The sequence below is a fragment of the Oncorhynchus keta genome, chromosome 24 (assembly GCF_023373465.1).
Source record: "Oncorhynchus keta strain PuntledgeMale-10-30-2019 chromosome 24, Oket_V2, whole genome shotgun sequence".
Lineage (NCBI taxonomy): Eukaryota > Metazoa > Chordata > Actinopteri > Salmoniformes > Salmonidae > Oncorhynchus > Oncorhynchus keta.
Genome location: NC_068444.1, coordinates 28813163 through 28840929, shown reverse-complemented (window position 1 = coordinate 28840929; position 27767 = coordinate 28813163). Strand labels below are relative to the sequence as shown.

General features: G+C 44.9%; 1 protein-coding gene across 1 annotated transcript in view; it reads right to left on the bottom strand.

Moving 5' to 3' along the window:
- trrap (transformation/transcription domain-associated protein) overlaps nucleotides 1-27223 on the bottom strand; it is an 83963-nt gene extending 56740 nt beyond the window's left edge. Inside the window, 38 exon segments of the mRNA XM_035801328.2 lie at nucleotides 284-412; nucleotides 2166-2364; nucleotides 2591-2772; nucleotides 5217-5381; nucleotides 5614-5733; nucleotides 5931-6050; nucleotides 6648-6668; nucleotides 7422-7490; nucleotides 7626-7796; nucleotides 8631-8752; nucleotides 9047-9143; nucleotides 9376-9537; nucleotides 10002-10262; nucleotides 10409-10606; nucleotides 10821-11038; nucleotides 11243-11442; nucleotides 13012-13163; nucleotides 16959-17159; nucleotides 17304-17560; nucleotides 17764-17929; nucleotides 18160-18351; nucleotides 18594-18788; nucleotides 21060-21157; nucleotides 21338-21590; nucleotides 21593-21685; nucleotides 21871-22105; nucleotides 22529-22607; nucleotides 22701-22839; nucleotides 22995-23091; nucleotides 23280-23446; nucleotides 23696-23821; nucleotides 23965-24021; nucleotides 24309-24392; nucleotides 25299-25403; nucleotides 25517-25627; nucleotides 25770-25819; nucleotides 26252-26430; nucleotides 27209-27223. Coding sequence (XP_035657221.2) covers nucleotides 284-412; nucleotides 2166-2364; nucleotides 2591-2772; nucleotides 5217-5381; nucleotides 5614-5733; nucleotides 5931-6050; nucleotides 6648-6668; nucleotides 7422-7490; nucleotides 7626-7796; nucleotides 8631-8752; nucleotides 9047-9143; nucleotides 9376-9537; nucleotides 10002-10262; nucleotides 10409-10606; nucleotides 10821-11038; nucleotides 11243-11442; nucleotides 13012-13163; nucleotides 16959-17159; nucleotides 17304-17560; nucleotides 17764-17929; nucleotides 18160-18351; nucleotides 18594-18788; nucleotides 21060-21157; nucleotides 21338-21590; nucleotides 21593-21685; nucleotides 21871-22105; nucleotides 22529-22607; nucleotides 22701-22839; nucleotides 22995-23091; nucleotides 23280-23446; nucleotides 23696-23821; nucleotides 23965-24021; nucleotides 24309-24392; nucleotides 25299-25403; nucleotides 25517-25627; nucleotides 25770-25819; nucleotides 26252-26351 — 5391 coding nt within the window. The 5' untranslated portion in view covers nucleotides 26352-26430; nucleotides 27209-27223.
- Nucleotides 27224-27767: the final 544 nt, after the last annotated feature.

Below are 27767 nucleotides of genomic sequence, written 5' to 3'. Positions count from 1 at the left end.
GAACATTACACACTGCTCTGATGGATGGACAGAGTGATGAGAGGAGAGAGGGCAATAGGATGAGACCAGGAAGAGAGGGCAAGATGGGCAAGGGAAAAGAGAGATGAGAGGAGAAAGGGAGAAGACGATCAGAGAGGATCAGAATAAAAGGAAAAAGAGGTAGCGATGGATGTAACAGATGATGAGGGAGAAAGGGATGAAAAGAGGAGAGAAGGACAGGGTTGTAGAGAAAGGATAGGCCATCCATGAGTATTGAGGGCGAGGCGTTGGTTGGTTTTTATACCTTGGTGATGAAGACGCTTGTGATGCTCTCGGAGTTGTCTCCCTCTGGGTTGGGCGGTCCCAGAAGCTGCTCCCCCTCCCCCTTCTCAAAGCTGTACAGGAACGCTGGATTCAGGATGTGCTGCAACACCTGGGACAGAAAGAGACCGGTTGTAATAACAGATCCACACTTAAAGAGAACTTCTCTAACGGGTGTGGTCTTTTTTAAAGGTCTATAGAGGAGATAAGAGCAGGAATGTCAGTTAAATAAAATTCCATGTTGTTTAAAAAACAATGTACATTGGTCATTTAGCAGACAATGTAAATCTGATCAAGAGCGACTTAGTCAAATCTTTTAATCAAAAATAAATCAATAAAAAGTACAACTTAATCATTTAAACTCCTCACAATAACAAGAGCATATATCAATGGTAGACATTGAAGACAAAGGAATGATTAAGCAGTCAGCAGCAGAATAACTGAGCATTTATAGGTACCATCCTAATGAACTAGTCTCCACCCTATACATCATGCTCTAGGCAGGACATATTTTAATAGAGGCATCATGTGGCAGCATATGCTCCGACGCTGCCATTAACACACACAGGAACAGATAATAGAGGGAGAGGAAATGCGTAGCGCCACGCTCTCTTATTTGGTCTCATATGTTCCCATTCATTTAGAGTGTCTGTGATATCAATCATACAGATGTCGCCCAACATTACTTTATTGCCATTAGATGATTAGTGTCCTTCTACAGCGTGCATGTGTGTGTGTGTGTCTCGCTTTCTCTCTAGCGGAGACATTAGCATTATCTATTAAAGCAGAGGCAGTGCCTGTGGCTGAACCAGAGAGAGAGAGTGTGAGAGATATGCATTATGTTAAATCGTCCAGATGTTAGACTAGGGGAGGAGGACTACTAGAAAGAACAGCGGTTTGTTAGCAACAGTGGTCCTAATATTTCACCATATGAGAATAGGCCTCCATTTCTGCATCCCAAATAGCACCATTTTCCCTATATAGTGCACTACTTTTGACCAGAGCCCTATGGGCCCTGGTAAGAGTAGTGCGCTATAAAGGGAATAGGGTGCCAGTTGAGGCACATCCTGTGAGTGTGGAGGTCCTGGCTGCTCTCTCAGTTAAGGTGAAATATCCAGACCTCATCTGCCTAGTGCTATTGCACAGCACACCTTTTCTCCCTATAGAGCCTTGTTTTCAGGAAAATGCTTAGAGTAGAGATATGGGCGATATGGGCAAACATCCATATTGGATAAATTGCCTGAATTGATGCAAGAACGAAAAATAGAACGATAAGTTAAACATTAATGTGCACTTCAGCTTTTTAGTTAATAACACTTTCAACTACTTCTAGTAATTTGATGGTTGTGGCAACAGTTGTACCATTAACAATCACCCACATTAGCAAACCTCATTCATGTCAAACTTTACAGTTCTCTAGTACAGACTACTTATTGTAATGAATGATATCAGAAAAATGCATGCGATAAGTCATTGGCGTGTCAATGTTGATAATTTTCGGTTTATCGTCCCAGCTCTAAACACACACAGGCACAAGAACACACACTCAAGCACTAGCACACACACACGGACAGCATCTGCTCTTCGCTAGAGAACAATTAAGAGGATGACTATATGAGCAGCATAATTCATCAGGGGGAGAACTGGCGCTGCACCGCTGAAATCAAAAAACTCTGCAGTTCAGCAGGGAACACTCACGAGTTTGTGAAGAATATAGCCATTTAATTACAGATTTTTTGATTTTATTATAATGGTCTTTCACCATTTATTTGTCGGTGCGAGTGAATGCATTTGAGGGGATGCTGTGTTCCCATATACATCTGTGTGTGTGTGAAAGAGTGCGATAGCGAGAATGGGTTGGTTACCTTGGCTTTGAGCTCATCGTTGAAGTGTGGGTCGTTGAACTCTACGAAGCGGAAGAAGAGGGCTCGTTTGTGAGCGATGCTGTAGTTCTTAGGGATCTCCTCCTCCATGTAGTCCTTTAGGAAGGTCATGTTGCACAGGAAACGACCCGTGAACGCCCTCAGCAGCTGGAACAGCAGCTCGATCTCATTGAAGTTTCGTCTGGGGGGGGCAAGGAGTACAAGTACAAATCCTTTGATTTTTGTAGAAGTCATTCATCAATGTCTGAAGATTTACATGAATGCTCGAGGTTACACAGTCAAGGATGCATTTCTCTCAAGCCTCTTGAGCTAAGAAATATTGACAGTGGTAGTGCAACTGATGCATATTTGCAGTAGCTGAGCAGGCATTAAGCCAGCACTATCATGCGTGTGTGTGAGGTACATACTTGCAGTAGCTGAGCAGGCAGTAGGCCAGCAGCTTGGGCTCCTTCCAGTTGATGGCGGCCATGTTGTCTTTGCGGTGTCGTTCCTGGAAGGCCTCGCTGACCCAGACCCGTCTAAGCTGGCTGACCAGAGAGTGCTGGCCCGCCAACCAGCCCTCCTCATTCTTCACTATGATGCTGATAATCTGAGGAGTGAAAGAGGAGAGAGAGAACAGTAGACTCAGGTGTGAGAAGGTATAACAAACTCACTCTGTTGGAAAACATTTGATAAGTGTAAGTAGGGCTGCGGCAGTGATGAAATTTCATCAGCCAGTGATCATCTAGAAAATAACTGTCAGTCTCACAGTAATTGACCGTTAATTAACAAACATTTAGCATATCCTGGCTTCCACATAGCCTACAAGCCACTGATGCAGACCTTAAGAACATACATTTTAAAAAGTCTAATAAATCCATGTAATATATGCTAAACTTCACAATAAATCAGCTCTAAAGAAACATGATAAGTAAATGTAGTCTATTTCAGAATAGCATACTCTAAGTTGTCTTTATGTTAGGCCCTGATCTGGCTATGCCATATGGCTGTGGGGTACACTAGCTCAGATATTTGATATTATATATATTCTGTGGCATTATTTTATAGTACGAAGAATACAATTGAACAAAGCTGAAAAAAATAAAGGATATTTTCTCCAAACGATTTGAAGGATTGTACACATGCAGCTATTTTGTGTTGAGCTGTTAACAAAGAAATAGGTATTCCTATATGCTTAATTTAGAGTTATTAATGTAAGTATTAATGAATGTTCTACAAAGGTTAGGCTATATGTTTAGATGTTTAATACATTGTAAGGCTGCATGATGCGAGTCTAATGATGATTTGAAAAAAGTAGCTTGAAAAGGCATGAGCTCTGCTTTGTTTTTTTTGCGCAAGCTATACACACACTACATCGGTCACTCATTCACAATATGACAAGCACTTGATAATGCCTCAAATTTCCCGGCAGCATTCCCTTTGTATGGCCATAATGCCCCCCAAAAATGCCATGCCTTTTGCAGCCCTTCTCCCTAAATGCTTCCCGCTCCAAAGCCCTTCTCATCTCACTCACATGGCTCTCCATCACGTGATCTGGTCTTTCTCACAGGCTACAAGTGAAGACAGACACATCGGGAACGCAACTGCACCTGTCCTTATCCAATTCTGAGGTGCATGTTGAAGATATTGGAAGAACTGTCCACATTTACTTTTTCAGCCAACAAGAGGAGTAGGCATAACAAACAGCAAAAGCACAAGCCTATGTCATACTGTCCCCCATAGTACAAAGGTCGACCTATTCTATTCGAGAAATAAATATTCCAAACATAGTTTGGGACAGTTGTGGGATGCGATAGACCCAAATTAGTACAACCACAAGCATCAAAAAAACGTTTTTACGCAATGTGGCTAATGCAACAGACCAGAACATTTAGCCAAAAATGCTGATAGCCTAATAGTTTATTTCTTCACATTATAAGCGCAGCAATGCGCACACAGCAGGAGGTTATAAGCGTAAATATTAAATTAGCAGGAAAACACCATTATCAAAAGTGACCAGGAATGGGATTATGCATGTAATGCTATTATTATTTTAAAAAAGGTGCATTTATGGTGAAAATTAACTTATCCAACTTGAAACTCACGTGCTGCATATGTATGCTAGTTAGGCTCTACACTCCTTATAAAGCGGATAATGTGCTTAAATTTAAAGAAGTTATTTGGCCACTGTAGTTGTGATACAAACCTTATTAAAACATAGGCATATGGGCCAACATGAGGTGTGCGACTATGATACGAAAGTAAAAAAAAAAAAAAAGGTATACATCGTTTCTTGCCTGCGCTGGGCATCATTCACAAGTGATAGTGTGATGGGTGACAATATTAGCCTATTATTGATTTCATCTTGTCTTTACAAAGAGTAAATAATAAATGTGTGAAATTTCTTTTGATCTACAATGGACCATTATCATGCACCTGTCTTGAAACGGGCAGCGGGGAAAATACATGTCAGCTATGCACTTAAAAAGCAAATGTAGGATGCTTTTCCTGTGGTTAATTTTCATGCCAGCCATGTTGTAAAGAGAAACAATGTGTTTAACATTAGGAAAGTTGATAAATAAATATAGTAGCCTATGGAAAGATGATGTTTTAGTAGAGGCCATCACTCTTTTTTCTTAAGCAATTGCATAGCCTATTGAAATGTTGCCCAACATGCACTCATGGGCTCATGAAGTGTTTGATTAGATTTTCAAAGACATTTGCATTGATGTCAGAGTGACTAGAGGGACAATAGAGTGCTGAGTACCAGGCAGTTAGCCAGTTTGGTAGACTACTAATGACCAGCAGCAGCATCAAAGCTTGTAGAAGCTAAATTACTGTGACTAAACGGTCACATGGAATTTGACTGCCTTCATGACTCGTGATCGTATTACCGCCACACCGGCGGTCACAACAGCCCTAGGCGTAAGCAACATGGCTGAAACTAGCCTGTCAGCAGTAGATTAGCATGAAGTGTCATGGGGTAAGGAATGTGTGTGTGTGCACGTAATGGAGTGCACTCGTGTCCAAAGCTGTGCGTGCGTCCTCACTCACCTTGATGGCCTGGAACTGCAGGTCAAGCCGGGCTGTGTTGGTGGAGGGGGACCCAGGTCTAGCGGTGGCTGCGGTACCAGCAGGGACCAGCAGGGGGGCGAAGCGGCTCGGGTTGGAGGCTAGCACGTCCCTCAGGGGCTTGGCTTCTTTATGCTTCAGGAAACTCTGGAGCACAACAGTGGAGAGGGGATTAAGAGAATGGGAAATATAAAATTAATTTCTTACAGAGATCCATAGAGCAAACCAGCTTAATGAGAACACCCAGAGCAAAATGTTAGCAGCCAAAACGGCACTTGTATTTGGCAATTGTTTTCACACAGGGATTCCTTGACACAGTTAAAACCCGGTAGTGAGACAATGTGCCTGAGGCTCTTAGGCAGGAGGGCATTTGTCTCACCATGAACATGCGGCTCCACTGTGGGTCATTGAGTGTGGCCTCCATCATGAACAGCTCTACGGTCTGGGATGGGTGACGCGTCAGGAACTTGATCAGGGGCTCCCTGAACGGACTGCCAGCCTAGGGGGGGGAGGGCAATAAGTTAACCATGTCCATGACAATATCAAAAAAGTGTTCTTTAAATGGACTGAAAAAGAAGTGGAAGGGAACTATAATTCAGGGGTAGATGGAGAGGTGGAATGCGGAGATTAGAGGGAGAGAAAAGGAGAGAGGAGTGGAAGGATGGAGAGAATTGAGGCGAGAGAAGTGCCTAGTACCTCTATAAGCATGGCCCGCTCGGTCTTCATGACCACTTCCAGCAGAGGTTTGACCAGAGTCTGAGGAGCTGCTGGGATCAGGTGGAATAGGTTGATAATGGCCGAACATATCTTCATCTCCTAGAGAGGGAGAGGACAAGAGGAAGAGAGGGAAAGTGGAGGTGAGAAAATAAAATAGTATTAAGTCATCTTTACCAACATCTTGAACAGACATCTTGATTTTGCAGTAACTGTAGAGATACACTAGCCCAATACCAAATGGACCCCTTAGTCCGGCCTAATCCCTAGACACTTTTTGAGATCTGAGAGGATTGGCTAGAGCTCCACGAGTACTTAGGGAGTAGGGGCCAATTTGGAACTGCGCGACAGGGTATTTCTAAGGGAAAACAGCTTCAGGGGATGAGGAAGTGATGTCACTAGTTGGGGAGTGGTGATTGGTTGTTTTGGAATATGGATGAGAGGGGTTGAGAGTACCATCTACAACTTGCTGACTTCAATGATGATTGATTTCTATGACTTTACTATTAGTGACTCTTATATGACATTAAAATGAAATGGGGTCATAAACTGAGTTGGTATAAAATGTCACAGAACATTTTGATACGGTATAGCACCAGGTAGGGTTAATGTTAAGCAACCAAACACAACAGGCAATACAATCCACCAGCACTACCACAACACTATGGGGGGGGGGGGCAACATTGGACCCAGTCTCACCTCAACGCCCTCCAATGCAGGCTGTGCCGGAACGGAATGGGAGAGAATGGAAAGAGTCAGCAAAGCAGTGTGTGTGTGTGTGTGTGGGGAGGGGGGTGCATGAAGGATGGAATGGAGTGGAATGAGTGTGTGTGTGCAAATATTCAGACAGTGGCAAAGACCTGAGGAATCTCAAACATTTTCATACTGAACAGGAGAGAAAAAACAGGACAATTGGTTAAACAAACTGGTATAGTTGTGCTTCCTTCCTTATCCCTCTATCCACTCTCTACCCCTCCTTAACCCCCCCTCACTCTCCTCGTCATCCCTCTTATCCCTCCCTGCCCCCCCCTTCCTCCGCATCCCCTCTCTCCCTGTTCTCCTGTGCGGTTGACCTGGTGGTCCCTGCCTCATTGTCAGTAGCAGCCCTCAAAGAGAAGAGTAGTGGCAGGCGAACAGAGGGCCAATTTACATCTCATTACCACTACGTTTGAGGAGCGCAGAGAGAGGAAGAGAAAAGAAAAGCAGGAAATAATGGATGCTATTTCTGCGGAGGCTGACGGTGGACGGTGCATCTCTCCCCCCTGCAACACCTCTTCTTCCCCTTTACAAGGTTATCTGTCAGAGATAACGAGTGGAGAGACGGTGGCTGGGCTGCTGGCTCTGCGCTCTGGCTGGCGCCTAATTAATCATTGATTGTAATATGGCCACTCACTTCTCATCTAGAGCAGGCCTCACTGAGGAGCTGTCAGGGTGCATGTGTGTTAAGTCATCTTCCTATGTGTTCATACTCACACTGCCGTCGCTGCGCTGGCCTCCCTTGTGAGTTATGACTACCACCTCCATCCACTTCCTAAGGTGTTGCTGAGAGAGAGAGAGAGAGAGATGAATCAGATATTTAATCATTCATTTATTCAAATGGATGACGGCCTCCTTGATGCGTTAATAGCGACTTAATAAATAATGTTTAGCCCAAACTCAGCAGCATTCCTTCTTTACCATCATCTGGTCACAGAACTTGTCGTTGAAGGAGTTAGGGAAGAGGCGTGTGACCGAGGTGAGGCGGTTGACCACGTTGAGGGTCAGACTGCGGTAGTCCCCCAGCATCATCAACAGAGGGCGCATGTGGGTGTGGATCTGGTCCACCTCGATGGTGGCCCCTTCCAGGAACTGGGAGACAGAACAAAGAGAAAAAAATACATTCCTTTAACCATAATCATTTTTCAATTGAGGTCATTCTCAGCAGAAGTCATGGCTTATTCTCACCAACTTCATTTCTGTCTCTCAACCCAAGAGCCCAGTAAAACAGCTCTGGATGATCCAGTGCCTGAGAGAAAGGCCGCAACAATAAGGCCAGGGCCAGTCACACACACAGGGATGATGCATGGCAGCCACATTAATTCTCCCCTCTTTGCTCAGAACAAACACTCCATCCTGTATCGACCGCTCCCTGGCAACGCTCATTAGTGTTAGGCCAGGGAAGACAGCGTGAGAGGAGGCGAGAATGAGAGGAGAGAATGGAGGGAGAAATGATTTTTTGGATGGAAGGAGAGATGAAGGTGTTGATAGGTAGATTGAGGGTATGAAGGCTGGAGGTCAGTGTTGCATTGAGGAAGAGGCACATGTAGAAGAAATTCAATGATTTTGTGATGGAGGGAGAAAAAAAGGTGTGCAATGAGGGGATCAAGAAAGAGAAATAAGATAGGGATGAATGAGGTGATGAGGATAAAAGAAGGGAGAAGAAAGGGAAGGGAGGATACCTAGTAAGTTGCACAACTGAATGCCTTCAACCAAAATATGTCCTCTGTATCTAACCCAAATCCTCTGAATCAGAGAGGTGCGGGGGGCTGCCTTAAAATCCACATCGTCAGCCCAGGAGCAGTTGTTGGGCAGAACAGCAGATTTTTACACCTTGCCGGCTTAGGAAACTGAACCATGACCTTTCTGTTACTAGCCCAATACTCTTAACGGCTAGGCTACCTGGGACGTGTGTAATATACTAACCTTCCTCATACAGGCCTCTCCTGCCTCCTGCAGTTCAGAGTTGGTAGAGTTGAGGGCTTTGAACAGTGCAGCAATGATCTTCTCTCTGGACTGAGGCAGGTAGTTACAAGCTGCCAGGGCATCTATGCAGACAGAACAACTGTCAATTTACTGCTTTATAAAAGACAAAATGTTGGATTAACACATTTGTTTTGAGATGCTGTGGAATAGTAGATGATGAACAAAGCAGAATTAGAAAGAATGTTGTTCCCATTTTGTCGAGTTGATTGTGATATACGTGTTTGTTCTACATGTTGAATGGCAGAATTATTTGGAGTCCTTCAGTGTAGTATTTGTAAGTCGCTCTGGATAAGAGCGTCTGCTAAATGACTTAAATGTAAATGTAGTAAGTACTCAGACTCCTGTCATGTACTCACTAAGTGCAGCGATGCGCAGGGGAACTAGAGAGGGCAGGCTCTTATAGCAGGGCAGTTTCATCAGAGCAGCGTCCTCTGCCTCACACAGGTTCAACAGCTGGAGAAAGAGCAAGAAAGAAATGTAATCAATACGGATCAATAGGGGATGGAAATACAGAGTCAACTCAATACATTGTTAACTCAATAGGTCAAATTGTTTTCAACAGTTTGTGATAATTATTGGATAGACCACTTTTAAGGTATGAAAACAAAACCTATGATAAACGTTTGACTTTGTGATAAACTATTCCTTTCAGTCCGTTGCCATGGCTATGCCCACGACCTCTCACCTCTGTGTAGAAGACCTTGTGCTCCATGACGTTGAGGTCCATGGTAAAGAGGCGTGGCTGCAGGGTAGTGCAGAAGGTATTGCCCTCCATCAGGCCGATCTGGGCGTTGGCCGGCTGGTGACGCAGCAGGTGTTTCTTAGGGGGGATCATGTCCTGTAACACCTGTGGGTAGGAGGGGTTATAACAGGTTATAAATCAACAGGTGCTTCTTGGGGGGGGTCACATTCTGTAACACCTGGACCTTCGTCCCAATATCTGTAGCATGTGTAGAGCAAGGACCATATCTACCACTGCCTAACAGTCACCACTTTATGAGCTACGAAAAATCCTGTTTTACCAATTCAATTTCTATGATGGTGAATGCATACATACACACGATAACATACGCACATGTACACATGGATTTTGTGTTGTAGATATTTGGTAGTAGAGTAGAGGCCTGATGACACACAGTACATGGTGAATTCTGTAATTAAAGTAATTAAAGTATTGTAATGTTTTTTTTAATTGTATAACTGCCTTAATTATGCCGGACCCCAGGAAGAGGAGCCTTGGCAGCAGCTAATGAGGATCCATAATAAATACAAAATGTGCCACAAAACCCTGGTACGGCATCTTAGACCCACCTCTTTGTGCGGCTCCATGATGATGGTGACACTCTTCCCGGTGACCTGAGCTAGCACCTGCAGGGAGTGCATGGCCTGCTTCCTGACCGTGGAGTTGGGGGAGGTGACCTCTCTCACCAGGTCATGGGTGACCATGTGGAAGGACTTGTCCTGAGCAGCCAGCAGCTCCTCAGTCTTCTCCTCATCCTTCAGAGGGGTGGCACAACGAACCAGGAGCTGCTCCAGAGTGGTCTTGGCCATGGCTACTGCACCATTAGACACCTGGAGGTCAAACTTGATATATTTAACTATTGTTTTTACCCTCCCCGTAAACACATTTTTCTTTGATTTGATTGTTTTAACCCTGTGTGTCAACACAAATCAGACAACTAGTGTCTGCAACAGTTGGTTAACACAGGTAACTGTACCTCTCCAGTGAGGTCCATCATGACGAAGAGCAGAGCCTTGAGGAAGGTGAGTTGGTTCTGCAAGACCCAGATGAGAGGTAGTCTCTCCATCAGGAACTTAATGGACACCACCCCGCCCAGCTTGGCGTACCAGGCCTGCTCATAGCAGCATGCACACAGACGCTCCACGATGTAGGAGAACAGAGGCAGCTGGCACGCCTGGGGACGGAGACGAGACGGGAGATGAGGGGGGATAGAAAGATTAGCAGATTGAACTCATCGCAAGCACTTATTCACAGACAAAATTGAAAACAATTAGAGTAATCAAGACTTCACATCCTATTTAAAACATATCATTTTTTAGAAATCACCACCAACAAGCATTAAAGTAATGCAATCCCACTGGTAAACCCCCAAGCCCCCTTTCTCTCACCCTCTCCTTGGACCCCAGGATGATGGAGGCTACGTCGAAGATAACAGCCAGAGCCACCTCTCCTATTTTACACAGCTCCTTTTCCTCGTAGGCCATGCAGATGGCGATGGCGTCGATCAGAACCAGCGGATCCATGCCCTTAGAACCATTCTCCTCACTGTGGAACATAGCTGTGTTGGGCTGGCTGCCCAACTGGTAGCACTGCAGCAAGAACGGACCTGGGGGTGGGGGAGACCAACACAACAACCATGAGGAGCATAGAAAAAGGAGGGGAAAAGAGTGAGAGAATGAGATACTGAAGGAGAGAGACAGAACTGGAGAGCTTCCAGCCAAATGAGAGAAAAGAAGAAGGGTGGAGAGACGGTCAAGTCCAAAATGCAAGTGGTACAAAAACACAGGAAGAGAAAGATTAATTCTCTCACCACACTGCTGAGCGACAGCCACCATGGTGTAGTGTCTGATGAGGCTGGCCACAAAGGGCAGAGCGCTGGGGCGGAGGTCCTTAATGACAGCAGACATGAATGCACCGGTCAGTGCCTGTTCAAAAGTCCTGCGGGCCGGCGTGTCCTGGGCCTTGTAGCGGTGGGAGATGATCACACTAGGAATCCACTTCTCTGTGAAACTGGACACACCGCAAAACACACTTAATGAACATGCAGCCATAGGACATTCAATAAACAAAAGCAAAGGACAAAACACTCCCATTAACATTTTCCTCAGTGTTTCCCCTAGGATTTTTTTCAGGAGGGGAGAGTTGGTGGCGGAGCTGCTGAATGCATATACGGGAAACACTGGATCATATGACAAAACTGTAATGAATCATTTACAGGGCCTGTCACATGTTTTTATCCTGCAGTAAATGTCTCTGGGTAAATCATCTGTTGTCTCTGCCAGTGCCTAATAACCCTGAGGACTGACAGAGACTATCTTTGTGCCTGACTGGTTGGTATGTGCCTCTCTGCCCCCCCCGACTCTCTCACAAGGCTGTGTTGTTATTTAGCCCTGCTGAAGGGGACGGGTTGGTGTGTTGTTATTTAGCCCTGCTGAAGGGGACGGGTTGGTGTGTTGTTATTTAGCCCTGCTGAAGGGGACGGGTTGGTGTGTTGTTATTTAGCCCTGCTGAAGGGGACGGGTTGGTGTGTTGTTATTTAGCCCTGCTGAAGGGGACGGGTTGGTGTGTTGTTATTTAGCCCTGCTGAAGGGGACGGGTTGGTGTGTTGTTATTTAGCCCTGCTGAAGGGGACGGTTTGGTGTGTTGTTATTTAGCCCTGCTGAAGGGGACGGGTTGGTGTGTTGTTATTTAGCCCTGCTGAAGGGGACGGGTTGGTGTGTTGTTATTTAGCCCTGCTGAAGGGGACGGGTTGGTGTGTTGTTATTTAGCCCTGCTGAAGGGGACGGGTTGGTGTGTTGTTATTTAGCCCTGCTGAAGGGGACGGGTTGGTGTGTTGTTATTTAGCCCTGCTGAAGGGGACGGGTTGGTTTGATTGAGAGGCTGTTTTCTCCATGCTTGAGCTTATGTTTTATAATGCCAGATGCCATGGCTACCCCTGATGGATTGCTCCATTTCATTATCACCATTTAAAATACTTTTGCTTTAGGAGAGGGAGAGGCTAAGAGGGGAGAAGATGAGGGAGGGAGGGATTTAGGGGAGGGGGGGGGGCAGTTAGACAGACTGCCAGATCAATTTCTGTTCATTTACAGCCCCGGCCACTCTGATGGAGCTCCATTCTCATTTCTTGGCATTTGGTGAGATTAAAGAAAAGCTGATGCTGTTCACTGAAAGGCCCTTTTCACAGTGACCAACCGGTAAAACAGACAGAGAATGAGGGGGCGAGAGAGAGGACAGAAGTCATGAATCAAAACATCTGACAGAAGTGGGTGGGTGGGGGCTCTGTGTGGAGCAGGGAGGAGCGTAAACAGAGAGGAGAAAGTCAATTAGCCCCTGGTGAGGATCAATGATAGTAATGAGACCCACTCTCCCCTCCCGTCTCTCTCTGCCGAAGCATCTTTCAGTAATCAGCAGCTGTGACACTTGACAGAGCTGATGAAGCAGCTTGACACGTGATGGAAGATATGAGAGAGGAGGGGCAAAGTGGAAGGGAGGGATGGAGAGGGGTATATATGGAGATTAATTAGGGAAGAGGGAGAAAGACCTCAAGTCATATGGGGTTAAGGGTGTGTGTAGTCTTACTTGGGGTGAGCAAGTAGCTGGTACAGGGCGTGTTTGTTGTCGTCCAGGCTTGTCATGGCAACCAGGAAACACTTGATGACCTCCCAGGCCTGTCGTCTGTAGTACGGCTCCGTGTTGGCACTCTTTAGACAATCCAGAGCAGTCTCTATAGCCTGCAGGGGAAACAGACACAGAGAGACGTTTACCTTCCAACATCCATACAGACAAGGCTTCAAAATAAGATCCTACAGTAAATAATTTAATTGACCATGGTGGATTCATAAGATGAAAGAGCTGTTTTTTGTCAACTTACAAAGGACACTTGACAAGCAGTAAAACCAAACGTAAATGTTCAACACTAGTGCTGAGCGAATAGTGCTTTTTGAAGACGGTTCAGTTTGATTATTTTTTAAATAATCATGGTTTTCGATTTCGATTGTTGTTTTCTTTACATGAAATGCATTGTGTGGCTTGAATGCTGTAAAAGAATCAAACAATGAATAAAAGCCTCATGATGGTAGTGACTGTACATTACTGCTTATCACTTAATAACCATAATTTATTCACATTACTTAGGGCTATTACTTTAAGCAAATATTTCAGTTATGTATATTAAATGGTTTCATGTGATGATATTATTTCATTCCAAGTCATCATCTCTATAGAGCTGCTGCCTACGTTGTCTGACAAATCACAATTTTAGTAGTTCTTCAAAGTAAATAAGGCATACTTTAATGACTGCTGAAAACAAACAATCAAATCACTTAGATCCTTTATTTTCAGGTAGAGATACCTCGAAACAACAGCTTTCTATCCCTCTCCATCACACATTCTTCTGTCTCTTCTCTCAGGTTCTGCCTGACACTACTATAACAGGCGATAAAGAAACAGACCGGCACGCAGTGGATTATGGTCATTGTAGTTTCAGGTTTTCTGAGTGAAACTATGTAGCATTTTGTCCTGTTGGAAACTACAACTCCCTAGTACAGATTTATCGCTATAGAAACTATGCAATGTGCGCATTAAGCTTACAGGAAAAAACAGAAGGAAATGGAATTCAAATAATTGAACTGATGTTCATCAATTAGTTGTTTAAAAACAAAAATATAGCTAACATTGCAGTTATTCGCTCAGCATTTCTCAAAACTTCCCATGAAAACAACTCTTTGAACAAAGTTAACAAATGTAATATAATTAATTGAAAGTTAAAATAATCTGAGTAGAACAATAAATACCCCACGGCTCAAGACTAACATTTTCCCATGATTTGGTGCCCCGTCCACACAAAAATTTAAATCTGCATCACACAATAGAATACATTCAAGTCATCATCTTGTGAAAGTGATAAAGTAATTCACAATGCCTTATTAAGAAGGCGAATCGACTACCGAGATGGTATTCAATAAATAAGTTGTTACAGCTAACATGTCAAAGCAGGAATGAATGATTCTAAATAGTTTATATGCAACCTAATTGCAGTGAATGTTTTTGGTATATCCAGAGATAGGTTTTGTTATATTTTACTGTCAAAATAGGGCTCCAGAATATTCAGATTTTTCTGCCTTAATCTTTATGTTCACTAACAGTATTAAATACTGTATAGGCCTAATTCAATATGTGCTAATTCACCACCTGAGGAAGTGGAAACTCAAAACATGTGATCTGGATCGCCAACTCTAAAAAGAACACCTTCTAGTAGGCACAATAACAGTAAACGCAATGTCCTAAAAATAAACTTTGCAATGAGCCCTTGTGCACCTGCGATGGACGATACGCATTTCCCTATGCACTCCACAGATATCATGATCGTAAAACAGGGTGCTTTGAGCCAAGGTTATAGTAAACTAAAACAAGAAAAAAACACTTGATTAAATGGAAATAAAATTAACAAACCCATTTGATAAGTTTTATGTTATAATCTTTGGCTCTAAACCAACTAAAATAAAAACGAATCATGATTTATGTTCAGTTGTAGTGTTTGTGTTTTCAAGCGTCTGAATCTGGTGGGTCAAATTGAGATTACCTTTAAAATTATGAAGTCAAATTCACAAGCAGCACCGCATATATTGGGCGTGTTTAAAAATGGTAAGACTAAAGTAACCGACTGTCAGGAAGCGAAGTCAGGGGAGGTGCATCTGCGACAGCCAAAAGCCAGACACTAATCTGGTTTTCCAACAGCAAGGCTCAGAACAACATGGCAGTGTTGCCAAAGGTTCTTTATAATGTCAAAAATAAAATAAAAACATGTATTCCCATATCACACCCTCAAACCATAATATTATGTGTTTACATTGTACAATCAATTAGTGAGAGAAAGCCTTAAATATATTTATTTGAATATATCCATTGTACACATAAATCAGTCACACCTGGGAGAATTTTTGAATTTTATCTAACCCTACCTCGCACAGACAAGTGACAGGGTCACAAAATATGACAAAATGGTTGCAGACTGGAGCACTGTACCCTGTGTAGAATAACAACCCTACTCCACTCAGGCAGTGTGTTTAACTCATGCCTGAGATCGGCGCTATGCGTAACCTGTCATGGAGAAAGAAACTCTACACATGGTGCCGGGCCCGAGCCCAGCAGAAGCCATTTCAACTGCCAGATTATGATCTGACAAACCAATGCGGCTGGACACTTAAGAGGGAGAAAATGAACTAATTAACGCCACTCAGAGAGAGGAGCGAGGGAGAAAGAACAAGAGAGAAGGATGGTCTGTCTGGTGGAAGAGGAAGGAGAAGAGGAGGAGAGTGCATAATTGAATTCTACTGGCTTAGCCCTGTCAGCACATTAGGGCTACACTGCTACTGGCTGACATGCACTCATCCCATCTCAACAAAGTACATAGATATAAAGACAAAGATTTTAGAAAGTGTTTTGAATAAAGAGAGACTCAGGCGCTTTAAATAGACAGAGTGTCTCACTTCAAAAGGAGGAGGCAGTGGAGAGAGAGGGGGCCGGCAGAGATAAAGAGGGCGAGGGAAAGTGGGAGAAGAGAGCAGGCAAAGGGGATAGAGGGAGAAAATGGGTGAGAATGGAGGGCAATAGCAATGGTGTCTTTTTGTAGGCACTAACTCCGCCAAGGCTCTTTGGTCAAAGCCTATGGGGAAATTAATAGTTTCTCTTTTGGGGGGGGGGGGATAAACACCAAAAATAAAGTCTGTGGTAAACTTCACTTCAGACCTTATTTTCAGCATTTATCCAAAACCCCCATTCATTTTCCCCATAGAGATGGCAGAACGAACCAGAGAAAACTAATTTCCGGATTTTAAGACTACAAGCTGGCAAGCTCCAGAGGAACAAACACCGTCCTTCTAGTCATTACCATCCAAATCAATTTCAGGATAAGACACATGATGTAAATACCATTAAGCCACTTAATTCCAGAGAGAGAAAGGGGACTGTGGCATCAGTCTTTGGAGCGTCAACTCAATTACAGAAATGACAGTGTGTTTCACTTTTAGCAGACAGCGATAGAGTCATTAGAAAGCAAATAATCGTCTTCATCCAGGGTTCTGTAGATTGATTATTCATGCCTGGAGCAGAGATGAGGAGCCCGTAAGGACGCATGATGTCTTTAATTACATGGGGAAGACAGTCTTCTCTCGCAGAGAGAAGCTCAACTCTGACAGGGATTCATTAACCCTCAGAGGAACGATCACCCCTATTCTCGCTACTTCCACTGTTCTCTAACTACTTTCTCTGCTTTGTAATCACATCGAAATAGAAAAGGAGAAAGGGGTGTATAAGTGGAATTAACAGAGGGGTTTTGAAGCTGTCTCTTGCCTAGATTTAAAAAATGTTGCTCACTAGAGTTTTGCTTTGAGAACATACTACAATACCCTGCTACTGTGACTTAATGCCCAACACAACACAGTTGAATACCTTAACCACTACTATGATCCAAAATGGCTACCATACCAAGCTCCATTCACACCCGTAATGGCTGACAAGTCACATACCTTCTCCATGGGCAGCTGTATAGAGGCCTTGCAGTCAGTGAACTCTGCCTTGATGCTGGGTCCCTGGACCTCAGTCACCACGTACTGTAGTCTCTGGGATTCTTTCAGCATCTTCCTGTTGCTGCCGCCAAACTTCCCCAGCACTCGGTACGCCACATGGCTGATGGTCTCCGCTGGGTTACGCAGCGTCCGCCACAACGCCTACGGGAGGGGGGAGAGGGGTCAAAGGTTAGGAAGTGAGAGCAGAGACTGGGATGTGTGTATAGATTGAATATGTGTGTGGGGGGTGCACGCTTGTGTTGTGCTTGCTTTTATTTGTGCCTACATCCGTGTGTACGTCCTTACCTGCATAAGCTCTGCTCTGACGGGCTGTATATGATCGTAGAGGAAGTCTGGCTGCAGGTTGTCCACACAGAGCTCCAGGGTGCGGAGGCCCTGGCTGACCAGCGTCTGGGAGCCATTCAGAGCAGAGACCAGCGGGTCCATCAGCATGGGCAGGTAGGGCAGCAGGGAGCTCAGCCTCACAGGCACTGTCAGACACAGCTCCACAAACAGATCCTTCATGTGCTGCTTATGGAGACCACTCTGGAGCATGTTGAGGCCTGGTGGAAGGAGAGCGGAGGCCAAAGTGAGGAGAGAGGACTGGAGACGTCCTGTAAAGCAAATTCCCGCTTGGCATCCACCATGTTTTTTTTTACCCATCTATCCTGTGTCTTCAGATCAGTGCATATGAAAAGACATGCTACTAACTTTAAAAGCTACAAAACAATATTTGAATGTATTTTTTGTGTGTGGTGCAAACTACCCTGCAGCAGGTTGGGTAGTAGGGGCAGGAACTCCTGGTAAAGCAGGTCATGGCTGCCTCCACCAATGGAACGGAAGAGAGCCCTGAGAAGCAGGAAGTAGTTGTATGGTTCCTTAGCAGACTGGGCCAGTTCCATGGAGCTGTTCACTATCTTGTGGAGGTGAGGCTGGGGGAAGGAAGAGACATGATTTGTGTTCGACATCGATACATTTGTTTTTGAAAGTATGGTGAACATCACAATTTAGCTTTCAGACAAGACTAATGTTGTTTCCTGTGCATTTCAATTCAGTCAGGATAGTTATATCAACAACCATTGTCAATTTAGGACAGGGCTTCCAAGAGGAAGAGTCATCGAAACTATGCAACACGGTTGATGAAAATAAACGCCACCCTAACCTTGAGCATCTGCTCGTTCTCAGCAGCGAACAGCGAGACAGAGCCGAAGACCAGTTTGAATAGCTTGAGGTAGAGGTTGGACAGCTCTACGTTGGAGCCCATCTCAGGTAGTCTTTCCAGAAGGTACTCAACCAGGATGGTGGCAAACAGGACTGACGTCGACAGGTTAGCAAGGAACGAGTTAGCCACGATCTGGAAAAATTAGATGGTGAGGGTTTACACATTAGTCCCCAAACAAAACCAATCCTACATACACACATTTCATTGAAAGTTATCTTTAGTCTAGGACTAGACTTAATCTGGGTCCGGGAAACCGGCCCAAAATGTTCCGTTAAACCCAGATCTGAAATTGCTCTTAGAGCCCTGAACAAAAGTAGTGCACTACATTGCAAACAAGGTGCCATTTAGGACACAACAACAGAGAGTGTGGTTACCTGCAAGGCGTAGTTCTTGGAGATCCTCTCCACCATGTAAGGGACTGTGGTCTGGAAGATCTCCTTGAAGGTGAGGGGGTTCATCATCGTGAAGACCCCAGCAAAGTGCTCCAGCACCTCCTTCTCCTCCTTCATACGCACCGTCTGACAGTTGGCCACTCTGATGTACGTCTGCTGGTTGTTGGCAATCTGTACCTAGCCAGGAGAGGGGGATGGGGCGCTGTTATATTACGGTTATTACAGCAACCCTGATCAATCTGTACCCTGTACCTAGCCAGGAGAGGGGGATGGGGCGCTGTTATATTACGGTTATTACAGAAACCCTGATCACTCTGTACCCTGTACCTAGCCAGGAGAGGAGGACGGGGCGCTGTTATATTACGGTTATTACAGCAACCCTGATCAATCTGTACCCTGTACCTAGCCAAGAGAGGGGGATGGGGCGCTGTTATATTACAGTTATTACAGCAACCCTGATCAATCTGTACCCTGTACCTAGCCAGGAGAGGAGGACGGGGCGCTGTTATATTACGGGTATTACAGCAACCCTGATCAATCTGTACCCTGTACCTAGCCAGGAGAGGAGGACGGGGCGCTGGTATATTACGGTTATTACAGCAACCCTGATCAATCTGTACCCTGTACCTAGCCAGGAGAGGAGGACGGGGCGCTGTTATATTACGGTTATTACAGCAACCCTGATCAATCTGTACCCTGTACCTAGCCAGGAGAGGGGGATGGGGCGCTGTTATATTACGGTTATTACAGCAACCCTGTACCTCAATCTGTTACAGCAACCCTGTCACCTGTACCCTGTACCTAGCCAGGAGAGGAGGACGGGGCGCTGTTATATTACGGTTATTACAGCAACCCTGATCAATCTGTACCCTGTACCTAGCCAAGAGAGGGGACGGGGCGCTGTTATATTACGAGCAACCCTGATCAATCTGTACCCTGAGCCAGGAGAGGAGGACGGGCGCTGGTATATTACGGTTATTACAGCAACCTGATCAATCTGTACCCTGTACCTAGCCAGGAGAGGAGGACGGGGCGCTGGTATATTACGGTTATTACAGCAACCCTGATCAATCTGTACCCTGTACCTAGCCAGGAGAGGAGGACGGGGCGCTGTTATATTACGGTTATTACAGCAACCCTGATCAATCTGTACCCTGTACCTAGCCAGGAGAGGGGGATGGGGCGCTGTTATATTACGGTTATTACAGCAACCCTGATCAATCTGTACCCTGTACCTAGCCAAGAGGGGGATGGGGCGCTGTTATATTACGGTTATTACAGCAACCCTGATCACTCTGTACCCTGTACCTAGCCAGGAGAGGAGGACGGGGCGCTGTTATATTACGGTTATTACAGCAACCCTGATCAATCTGTACCCTGTACCTAGCCAAGAGAGGGGGACGGGGCGCTGTTATATTACGGTTATTACAGCAACCCTGATCAATCTGTACCCTGTACGTAGCCAGGAGAGGAGGACGGGGCGCTGGTATATTACGGTTATTACAGCAACCCTGATCAATCTGTACCCTGTACCTAGCCAGGAGAGGAGGACGGGGCGCTGGTATATTACGGTTATTACAGCAACCCTGATCAATCTGTACCCTGTACCTAGCCAGGAGAGGAGGACGGGGCGCTGTTATATTACGGTTATTACAGCAACCCTGATCAATCTGTACCCTGTACCTAGCCAGGAGAGGAGGACGGGCGCTGTTATATTACAGTTGGCATATATTATCAGCCCTGTACCTAGCCAGGAGGGGATGGGGCGCTGATCAATCTGATAAATCCCTGTACCTAGCCAGGAGAGGAGGACGGGGCGCTGTTATATTACAGTTATTACAGCAACCCTGATCAATCTGTACCCTGTACCTAGCCAAGAGAGGGGGATGGGGCACTGTTATACTATGGCTATTATGGTAACCCAGAGTAATCTGTATCTATCTGAGGATGGACGGGGCACTGTTATACTATGGTTATTATGGTAACCCAGAGTAATCTGTATCTATCTGAGGATGGACGGGGCACTGTTAAACTATGGTTATTACGGTAACCCTGATCAATCTGTACCAGCCAAGAGAGGGGGAGCTGTTATATTATGGTAACCCTGAGTAATCTGTACGCTGATATTCACAAGTATATACACTGTTTGGCTCTCGTTACACCCTGGACTTGATAGTGGTACGACCTGGAGTTTCTACATTGTATGGCCCTGGTTATACCATAGGCAATGTACCTAGCAAGGAGGGAGAAGAGAGCTGGTATACACATGTACAGTATATAGTGGTATGACCCAGAGTTTTCTATCTGGTTATTTCCTGATCAATCTGTAGCTAGCTAAGAGGGCAGTGGAGCTCTCTTATACACAGTGTAATGTATACATGTATAGTGTATGGCTATATAATCATATCTCCATAAGACAAAGCCCTACTGGTACACTGGCAGTCATACCTGGTAGATGTCCAAGGCCTGCATGGCGTATTTCACCAGCTTGATGTAGATCTGAGTCTCCTTGGGCTGAAGCTGCTTGTTAGGAATGAACTGGGCCTCTGCAACACAGAACACACAACAGGAGTGGTAAGCAATCAGTGAGGTTAGTTTATCCTGAGTTATCTTCATGAAATGAGGATGGAAATCAATGGGGAAAAAAGGGTCAATCTTGACATCGGAACTCAAGTGTCCATTTCTCCTCCGAGTGTAATGTAAGGGCCATTTTTCTGGCTCCTCACCTCCAGGAGCCTTGCAGGAAGTGATTCCCCAGGTGATGGTCTTCACCCCACAGACCAGCGTCTTCACCAGGCTGCGACAGTCCGACACCTGGAATGTCTGCTTGTCCTCCTTCTCTCCCAGCCGGTCGAAGGGGGTGGTGGGGGCGGGAGGGGCGGGAGTGACAGGGTTAGGGGGCGCAAGGGGAGGCAGGGCAGGGAGGACAGGGGTGGCTGGGAGGGCAGGAGTTGTGGGGACCCCGGGTAGCGCCCCTGAGGTTCGACCACGCCCATCTCTGACTGGGGCTTGCACTTCTTGAAGATGGTGGCGAGCTGGTAGCGAGCGATGGTGTGGAACTTCAGCACAAACACCTTGAGGAAGAAGGAGATTGAAGATGTATTGAAGTCAATGTCTTGATAATCATAAAAGGCCCATAATCTTCTTACATGGGGAACCTAGAGATAGTATAAAAGGTGCAGAGTTGATTTGTGATTGGGCACAACATTGCCCCTTTCCTTATAAATCAGACTGTCGTTTCCCATCTTGCTTTACTTACTTCCAGCATTCTCATCAGTATGTCCCGGCCGTTGCCGTTCTCCTGTTCACTCTTGGAGCGGATGCAGTCGACCAGGTTAAGCAGCAGTTTGCAGGACATGGTCTGGATGCTGCTGGGGAGAGACTCGTCATCTATGTTCTTGGCAAACAGCTGCACGGCCAGAGACAGGTCTGTGAGAGGCAGGTTCTGACGCACGTGGTGCACCAGGTCTGCCAGCGTGCTGTAGGCCAGTGGTCTGGAGGGAGAGGAGTTGCAAAGGTTCACCACTATCAAAACAGAAGGTTATATTTTACATTACATTGTCTGGAGGGGAGAAAGGGTTAAAAGTCCGATCACCAACAACCATGTAGGCCAGGGGTCTGGAGTGACAGGAGAGAGGGGAAGGGAGAGGTCAGAAGAGTTCACTATCAAATGGAAAATTTGTACAGTTTACGTAACATCTCAGTCATTTAGCAGACACTAAAGGCTCTAATCCAGAGCGATTTATAATCAGTGCATGGAAGGTGCCGGAGCTTTAAAGAGCATTAGAAGACACCTTTCCCTTTTTTATACTCCACAATCCACAGATCTGCCAGGTCTGATAGCTACGGCTTGTTTCACATGGAGACTAATGAAAGATGAAGGCTGGTGTTTGATGAGAGGGTGAGAATGGTCTTACCTCAGTGTCTCCCGGGCTGTGTAGCCAGACCCGATCAGTATGGACTCATCAAAAAGTTTGTCCATGCAAGGGATGAACTCTGCAACACAGAATGAAAATAAAGTGTCAGAATTAATCTGAGTGAACGAGTTTGCATTGGTTTGTGCATGCTTGTGTGTGCGTCAATGCGTACGGCTGCGCAGGTCTGTGGTGAGGATGTGTTTGGCAGCGATGAGCAGTTCCTTGCGTAGATGGGCTGTCTCAGAGGGACAGTTGGTGAGCAGCTGCAGCATGCCCTTTACCATCTGCTGGGAGTACTTCCCTACCAGGTCCTGGTCAGAGGGATACACAAACACAATATAGTTGAGGAAGTTCCATGAAAACTGGCATTAAGTACTCTGTGTGCCAGGTAAATACAATACAGAAAATGAAATGAGAAATTGAACACAGGCACAGGAAGTGAAAAGCACAACATGGGTATATGTACCTGGTAAATGCGGATGATGTAGGCCAGGAAGGACAGTGTCTTGATCTGAGCAGCGATAAAATCAGCATACAGCTCCTTGTTATACAGCTTGTGTTGCCTGAAAGTTACATAATAGGGTTTACAATAACTACTTATATACAAAGCAAACAATTCCACTGTACCCTTAATAATGATTTATGCTTTAATACCATTTCATGTTCTTGTGGTTGTTTAGCAAAAATAACAATTCTGATTGTCTAAAGGACGGAATCAAGACAGACTCAATCGCACACACAGGCTTCTTACCTGGCCTGGGGAGAAACCTGCAGCATGATAGTGTTCATGATGAGGGGGACAAACTCAGATACCACGTTATGGATGTTCAGTTTATACAGCTGGTACATGAGCACCACTATGATAGGCAGCTCAGCCAGCACCTTCAGGGACAGGGACCCCCGTGGGATGATGGTGTGCTGGAGAAACAAATAAACAGGAGTCAGGCAAGGAAAATGACAGCCTATATTCAGGATCGGTACAACAGTATGGAACATTCAGATATATATATATACTGTGTAGAACAGACATGATTCAATGATGAATCACATGAGCTCTGTGCCTTACATTTCTACCTAGAAAACAAGCCCTGGTCTGAAATGCTTTGCCAGTGCTTCTACACCACCAAGTGGTAGTAAGAGGAGTTACAGACAGTTGATAGTACTCACTGTGCGTGTTTCACTGTCCTCCCTCTCGGGGGCGGTCTTCACCAACACCGAGGTGATCATGCCCACCATCTCAGGAGAAGGCACAGTGTTCTCAGCTATCACCTGGGGATTCTCAAAGTACCGAGCCTGAGAGAGAACAGGGACAAGAACAGAGACAGGGAGAAAAGACAAGAGGGAAGGAGAATGCAAAAGTGAGAACATGATTCCTACATCCTCAGAGACCAAACATTTCCTCGCTCAATAAGCCACCCTCTTTTCTGTTGTCTTACCACTACTTTAGGCAGCTCCTTATAGATCTGCTTCACAAAGTCCAGAAAGTGATGGATCTGAAAAGATTACAGCAGACAGTTAATACCTTGATCAGAGGAGCACAGTTCAGCATCCAGACATGGGCTCCATCGCAATTCATCTTTGCGCGATTCCTCACATCTTCTTTCCTCGCTTTATTCCCAAAACACATTGGGGAAGAAGGTCTGATCCAATACGGTTAAGGAGGCAAGGAGATGCGAGGAATCATGGAAAGAGGAATTGAGATAGAGTCACGGCAAGACACTGTAGGCAGGTCTTCTGTTCATCAACACAAAGTGAGATTGGAGAAAAGAAAGGTTCTCACCTCTTGAGAGATCTGTGGACGGAACTGTTTGTGCAGTTCAATGATAATACGCAGGCATATCAGCACGTTCTCCTCGCTCTCAATCTGAAAGCAAACATCGAGCGATGCAATGCAAAGAAAACACTGAGTCAATCAGTTCAGGTTAGGGACAGATAACTATCTAGACTAAATACACTGAGTGCACAAAACATTAAGAACACCGTCCATGACAGGCTGACCAGGTGAAAGCTATGATCTCTTATTGATATCACTCTCTAAATCCACTTCAATCAGTGTAGATGAAGAGGAAGGTTTAAGAAGGATTTTTAAGCCTTGAGACATGGATTGTGTATGTGTGCCATTCAGAGGGTGAATGGCCAAGACAAAGGATTTAAGTGCCTTTGAACGGGGCATGGTAGTAGGTGCCAGGCGCATAGGTTTGAGTGTGTTGAGAACTGAACCGCTGCTGGGTTTTTCACAAGTAACAGTTTCCCTTGTTTAACAAGAATAATCCACCACCCAAAGAACATCCAGCCAACTTGACACAACTGTGGGAAGCATTGGAGTCCACATGGGCCAGCATCCCTGTGTAATGCTTTTGACACCTTGTAGAGTCAATGCCACAATAGATTGAAGCTGTTCTGAAGGCAAAAGGGATGCAACTCGATATTAGGAAAGTGTTCCTAATGTTTTGTCCACTCAGTACGTGTGTGTGTGTGTGTGGGGTGGGTGGACAAACGATTGGTTCCTATGGAACATTCCACCACCACACAGTTCCCATCTCTCAGCAAACAGGCGTTCTCAGATCTTATCAGTTTTACTTTCAGCGCCCAGAGTGTTTTAAGGTACATTTATCAGACACACTCGCACACACTCAGTCAGTCAGTCACCATCACAAATACACTGTACCTTACTCTGGACTAAAGCAAATCGCTCTCATCACATCGCCTCTGCTGAAAAGACGATACGCAGCATAAATCATGCCGGTCATAGACACGAGTGACAACTTACCTCCAGGAAGCGAAACATGACAGACAGAATGTTCTTGGTGTGAGGTCTCAGGTGTTCATTAGTTGGGATCCGGTGGATGATCTCCAGCACCAGCTTCCTCAGTTGCTGTTTTAAAGTAATACAAGGTGAATCTGAATCTTGTGCATTCAATGACTTCATGTTTAAATTGTATCTGTCCTTAAGCAAATAAATATTTAAATGATTTAATGTCCTCCTACCTGTGTGGGCTTCTCCTGCAGGAACTGCACCTCTCCGTCCTGGAGGAAGGTAAGGAAGCGAGGGATGATGTGTTCCAGGAAGGTGGAGTACTGTGGTGATGATGTCACATTCTGAAAAAGACATCACCACTAACATAAGACCAGTTTTCATTATGTAGACCAGATAAGTGAACAGTGTTGTGACTTACAGCTGTAGTAGAAACACAGACATAATGGGTATACCCATTGTAGTTATTCTATGGTAGAAACTTACCTCAAAGTTCTCGCTGACCTCCTGCATCATCTTCAACTTTGTTTCATCAGCTGAGTGTTGGATGATACAGTAACAACATTAAAACAGCTCATGTGACACAATGAGTCATCATATACTTCTCATCTCTGTGCAGACAGGGACACTCAGATCTTATCAGTTTTACTTACAGCGCCCAGAGTGTTTTAAGGTACTTTATCAGACACACTCGCACACACTCAGTCAGTCAGTCACCATCACAAATACACTGTACCTTATTCTGGACTAAAGAATATCGCTCTCATCACATTGCCCCTGCTGTAGAGATTATACCTAAATCATAGATTACTGAATAACTATGCCAACAACTCACCAATAGCACCTACAGCTACAGTATACATTACATCACACAAATAATTATGTTTCTGAGCACAGGAGAATTCTCTGGCTCATGCTGACTCTCAGACTATGGCACACTCAACTATCATAGTTTCTCATTCACTTACGGGTGTTGTTGTCTGTGAGGGCTGCCACGAACTGCAGGTACTTCTTCATGAGGGTGGTCTGGTCCACCACCGTTGGGCTGGGGGTCGGCACGAAGGCCATGGTTCCCGCCGGGAGTGACAGGGTTACGATGGGGTAGAGCAGACAAGAGTCTGCACCTCTCACAGAGAATAAATGTGCGCTGCGTGTGAGAAAATAGAAGAAATCAGTGACAATACGAATTTTGTTTTGCATGAGTAACTAACATAGAAAACAAGTCAAGTGAACGTGTCAACAATTATCTAACAGGCAAACGCTCTATAGTATGACAGCAAGCAACCGCGCAGTCTCTGTATACTCATAAAATTACATATGTATTCTCCGTAAGACCATTTCCAGTACTATGGTCAGTGAGCAAATGCGTACGGCTGAATTTAACTTACCGAAATGTATACTATTCCACCACAGCGATCTAGGATTCAACTAGCTAGCATAACATACTGGGTCGACAGGTAGCCTAGTGGTTAGAGCGTTGGACCAGTAACGTTAACCGGAGAGTTGCTAGATCGAATCCCCAAGCCTGCCCCTGAACAACGCAGTTAACCCAGGCTGTCATTGAAAATAAGAATTTTCAATGACATAAGAATTTGTTCTTAATTGACTTGCCTAGTTAAACTAAAATACTAGCAACGTGCCTCTAGTTCAAGTCAGGCGCACAAAGATGACATAATCTATAGCATGCAAGTGATAAAATAAATAAACATTGTCCGTCGAACACGGACAATCCTCACATAATTACTGCTATAAACTACACACATAAAATCAAATTTAGAAAGTGACCATATTGGATGGTTTAGTCAAAGACTGTGGTTTAGTAACCAGGCTAGCTAGCTTGCTTCCCAAAGAAAAAGAAACCAATCGCGCTAACCCCTCACATCCCCGTTTAGCTAGTATGTCGATAAAATAAATATATGTTTTACTTTTTGAGAACGTATTCGCTAGTTAACGACTTCATCATCCCATAATGAGCATGCAAAGCAAAATATACATTATATTTTAAGGAAAGTAATTGAAAAAGAAAGCATCCCATTTAAACTTACCAACTAGCACAGACAGGAAATAGTACCTCTGTGACTTCCGGTCTCCGAGAGCCAGTCTGATATGTGCACACTTTTGCACTTTACTAGGATAATAATTATATTCCCATATGCAATTATTTGAAACATATTTTTTATATATGCATAAATAATACCGTAATGTGATATATATTCAGGTTCCTTCAACAATCCTCATCAATATAGTACTTGGCGGAATGATATTCAGGAACGGCTTGATGTTGTAAGACCATCGTTTTCGATGGTCTTTTTCTGCTCTACGGATTGTTACTAGGCAAACAACTATGCGGTAAACTGCGCAACGCATGCAGTGGAGCGCGCCAATGTAGCGTGAAGTTCTGGGTGTCTGCCCACTTGGGTCTGTTGCTGGCTGTGTGTTTAGTTTGTATCGAATTATAAAATATAAATATAGACAATGTATGCA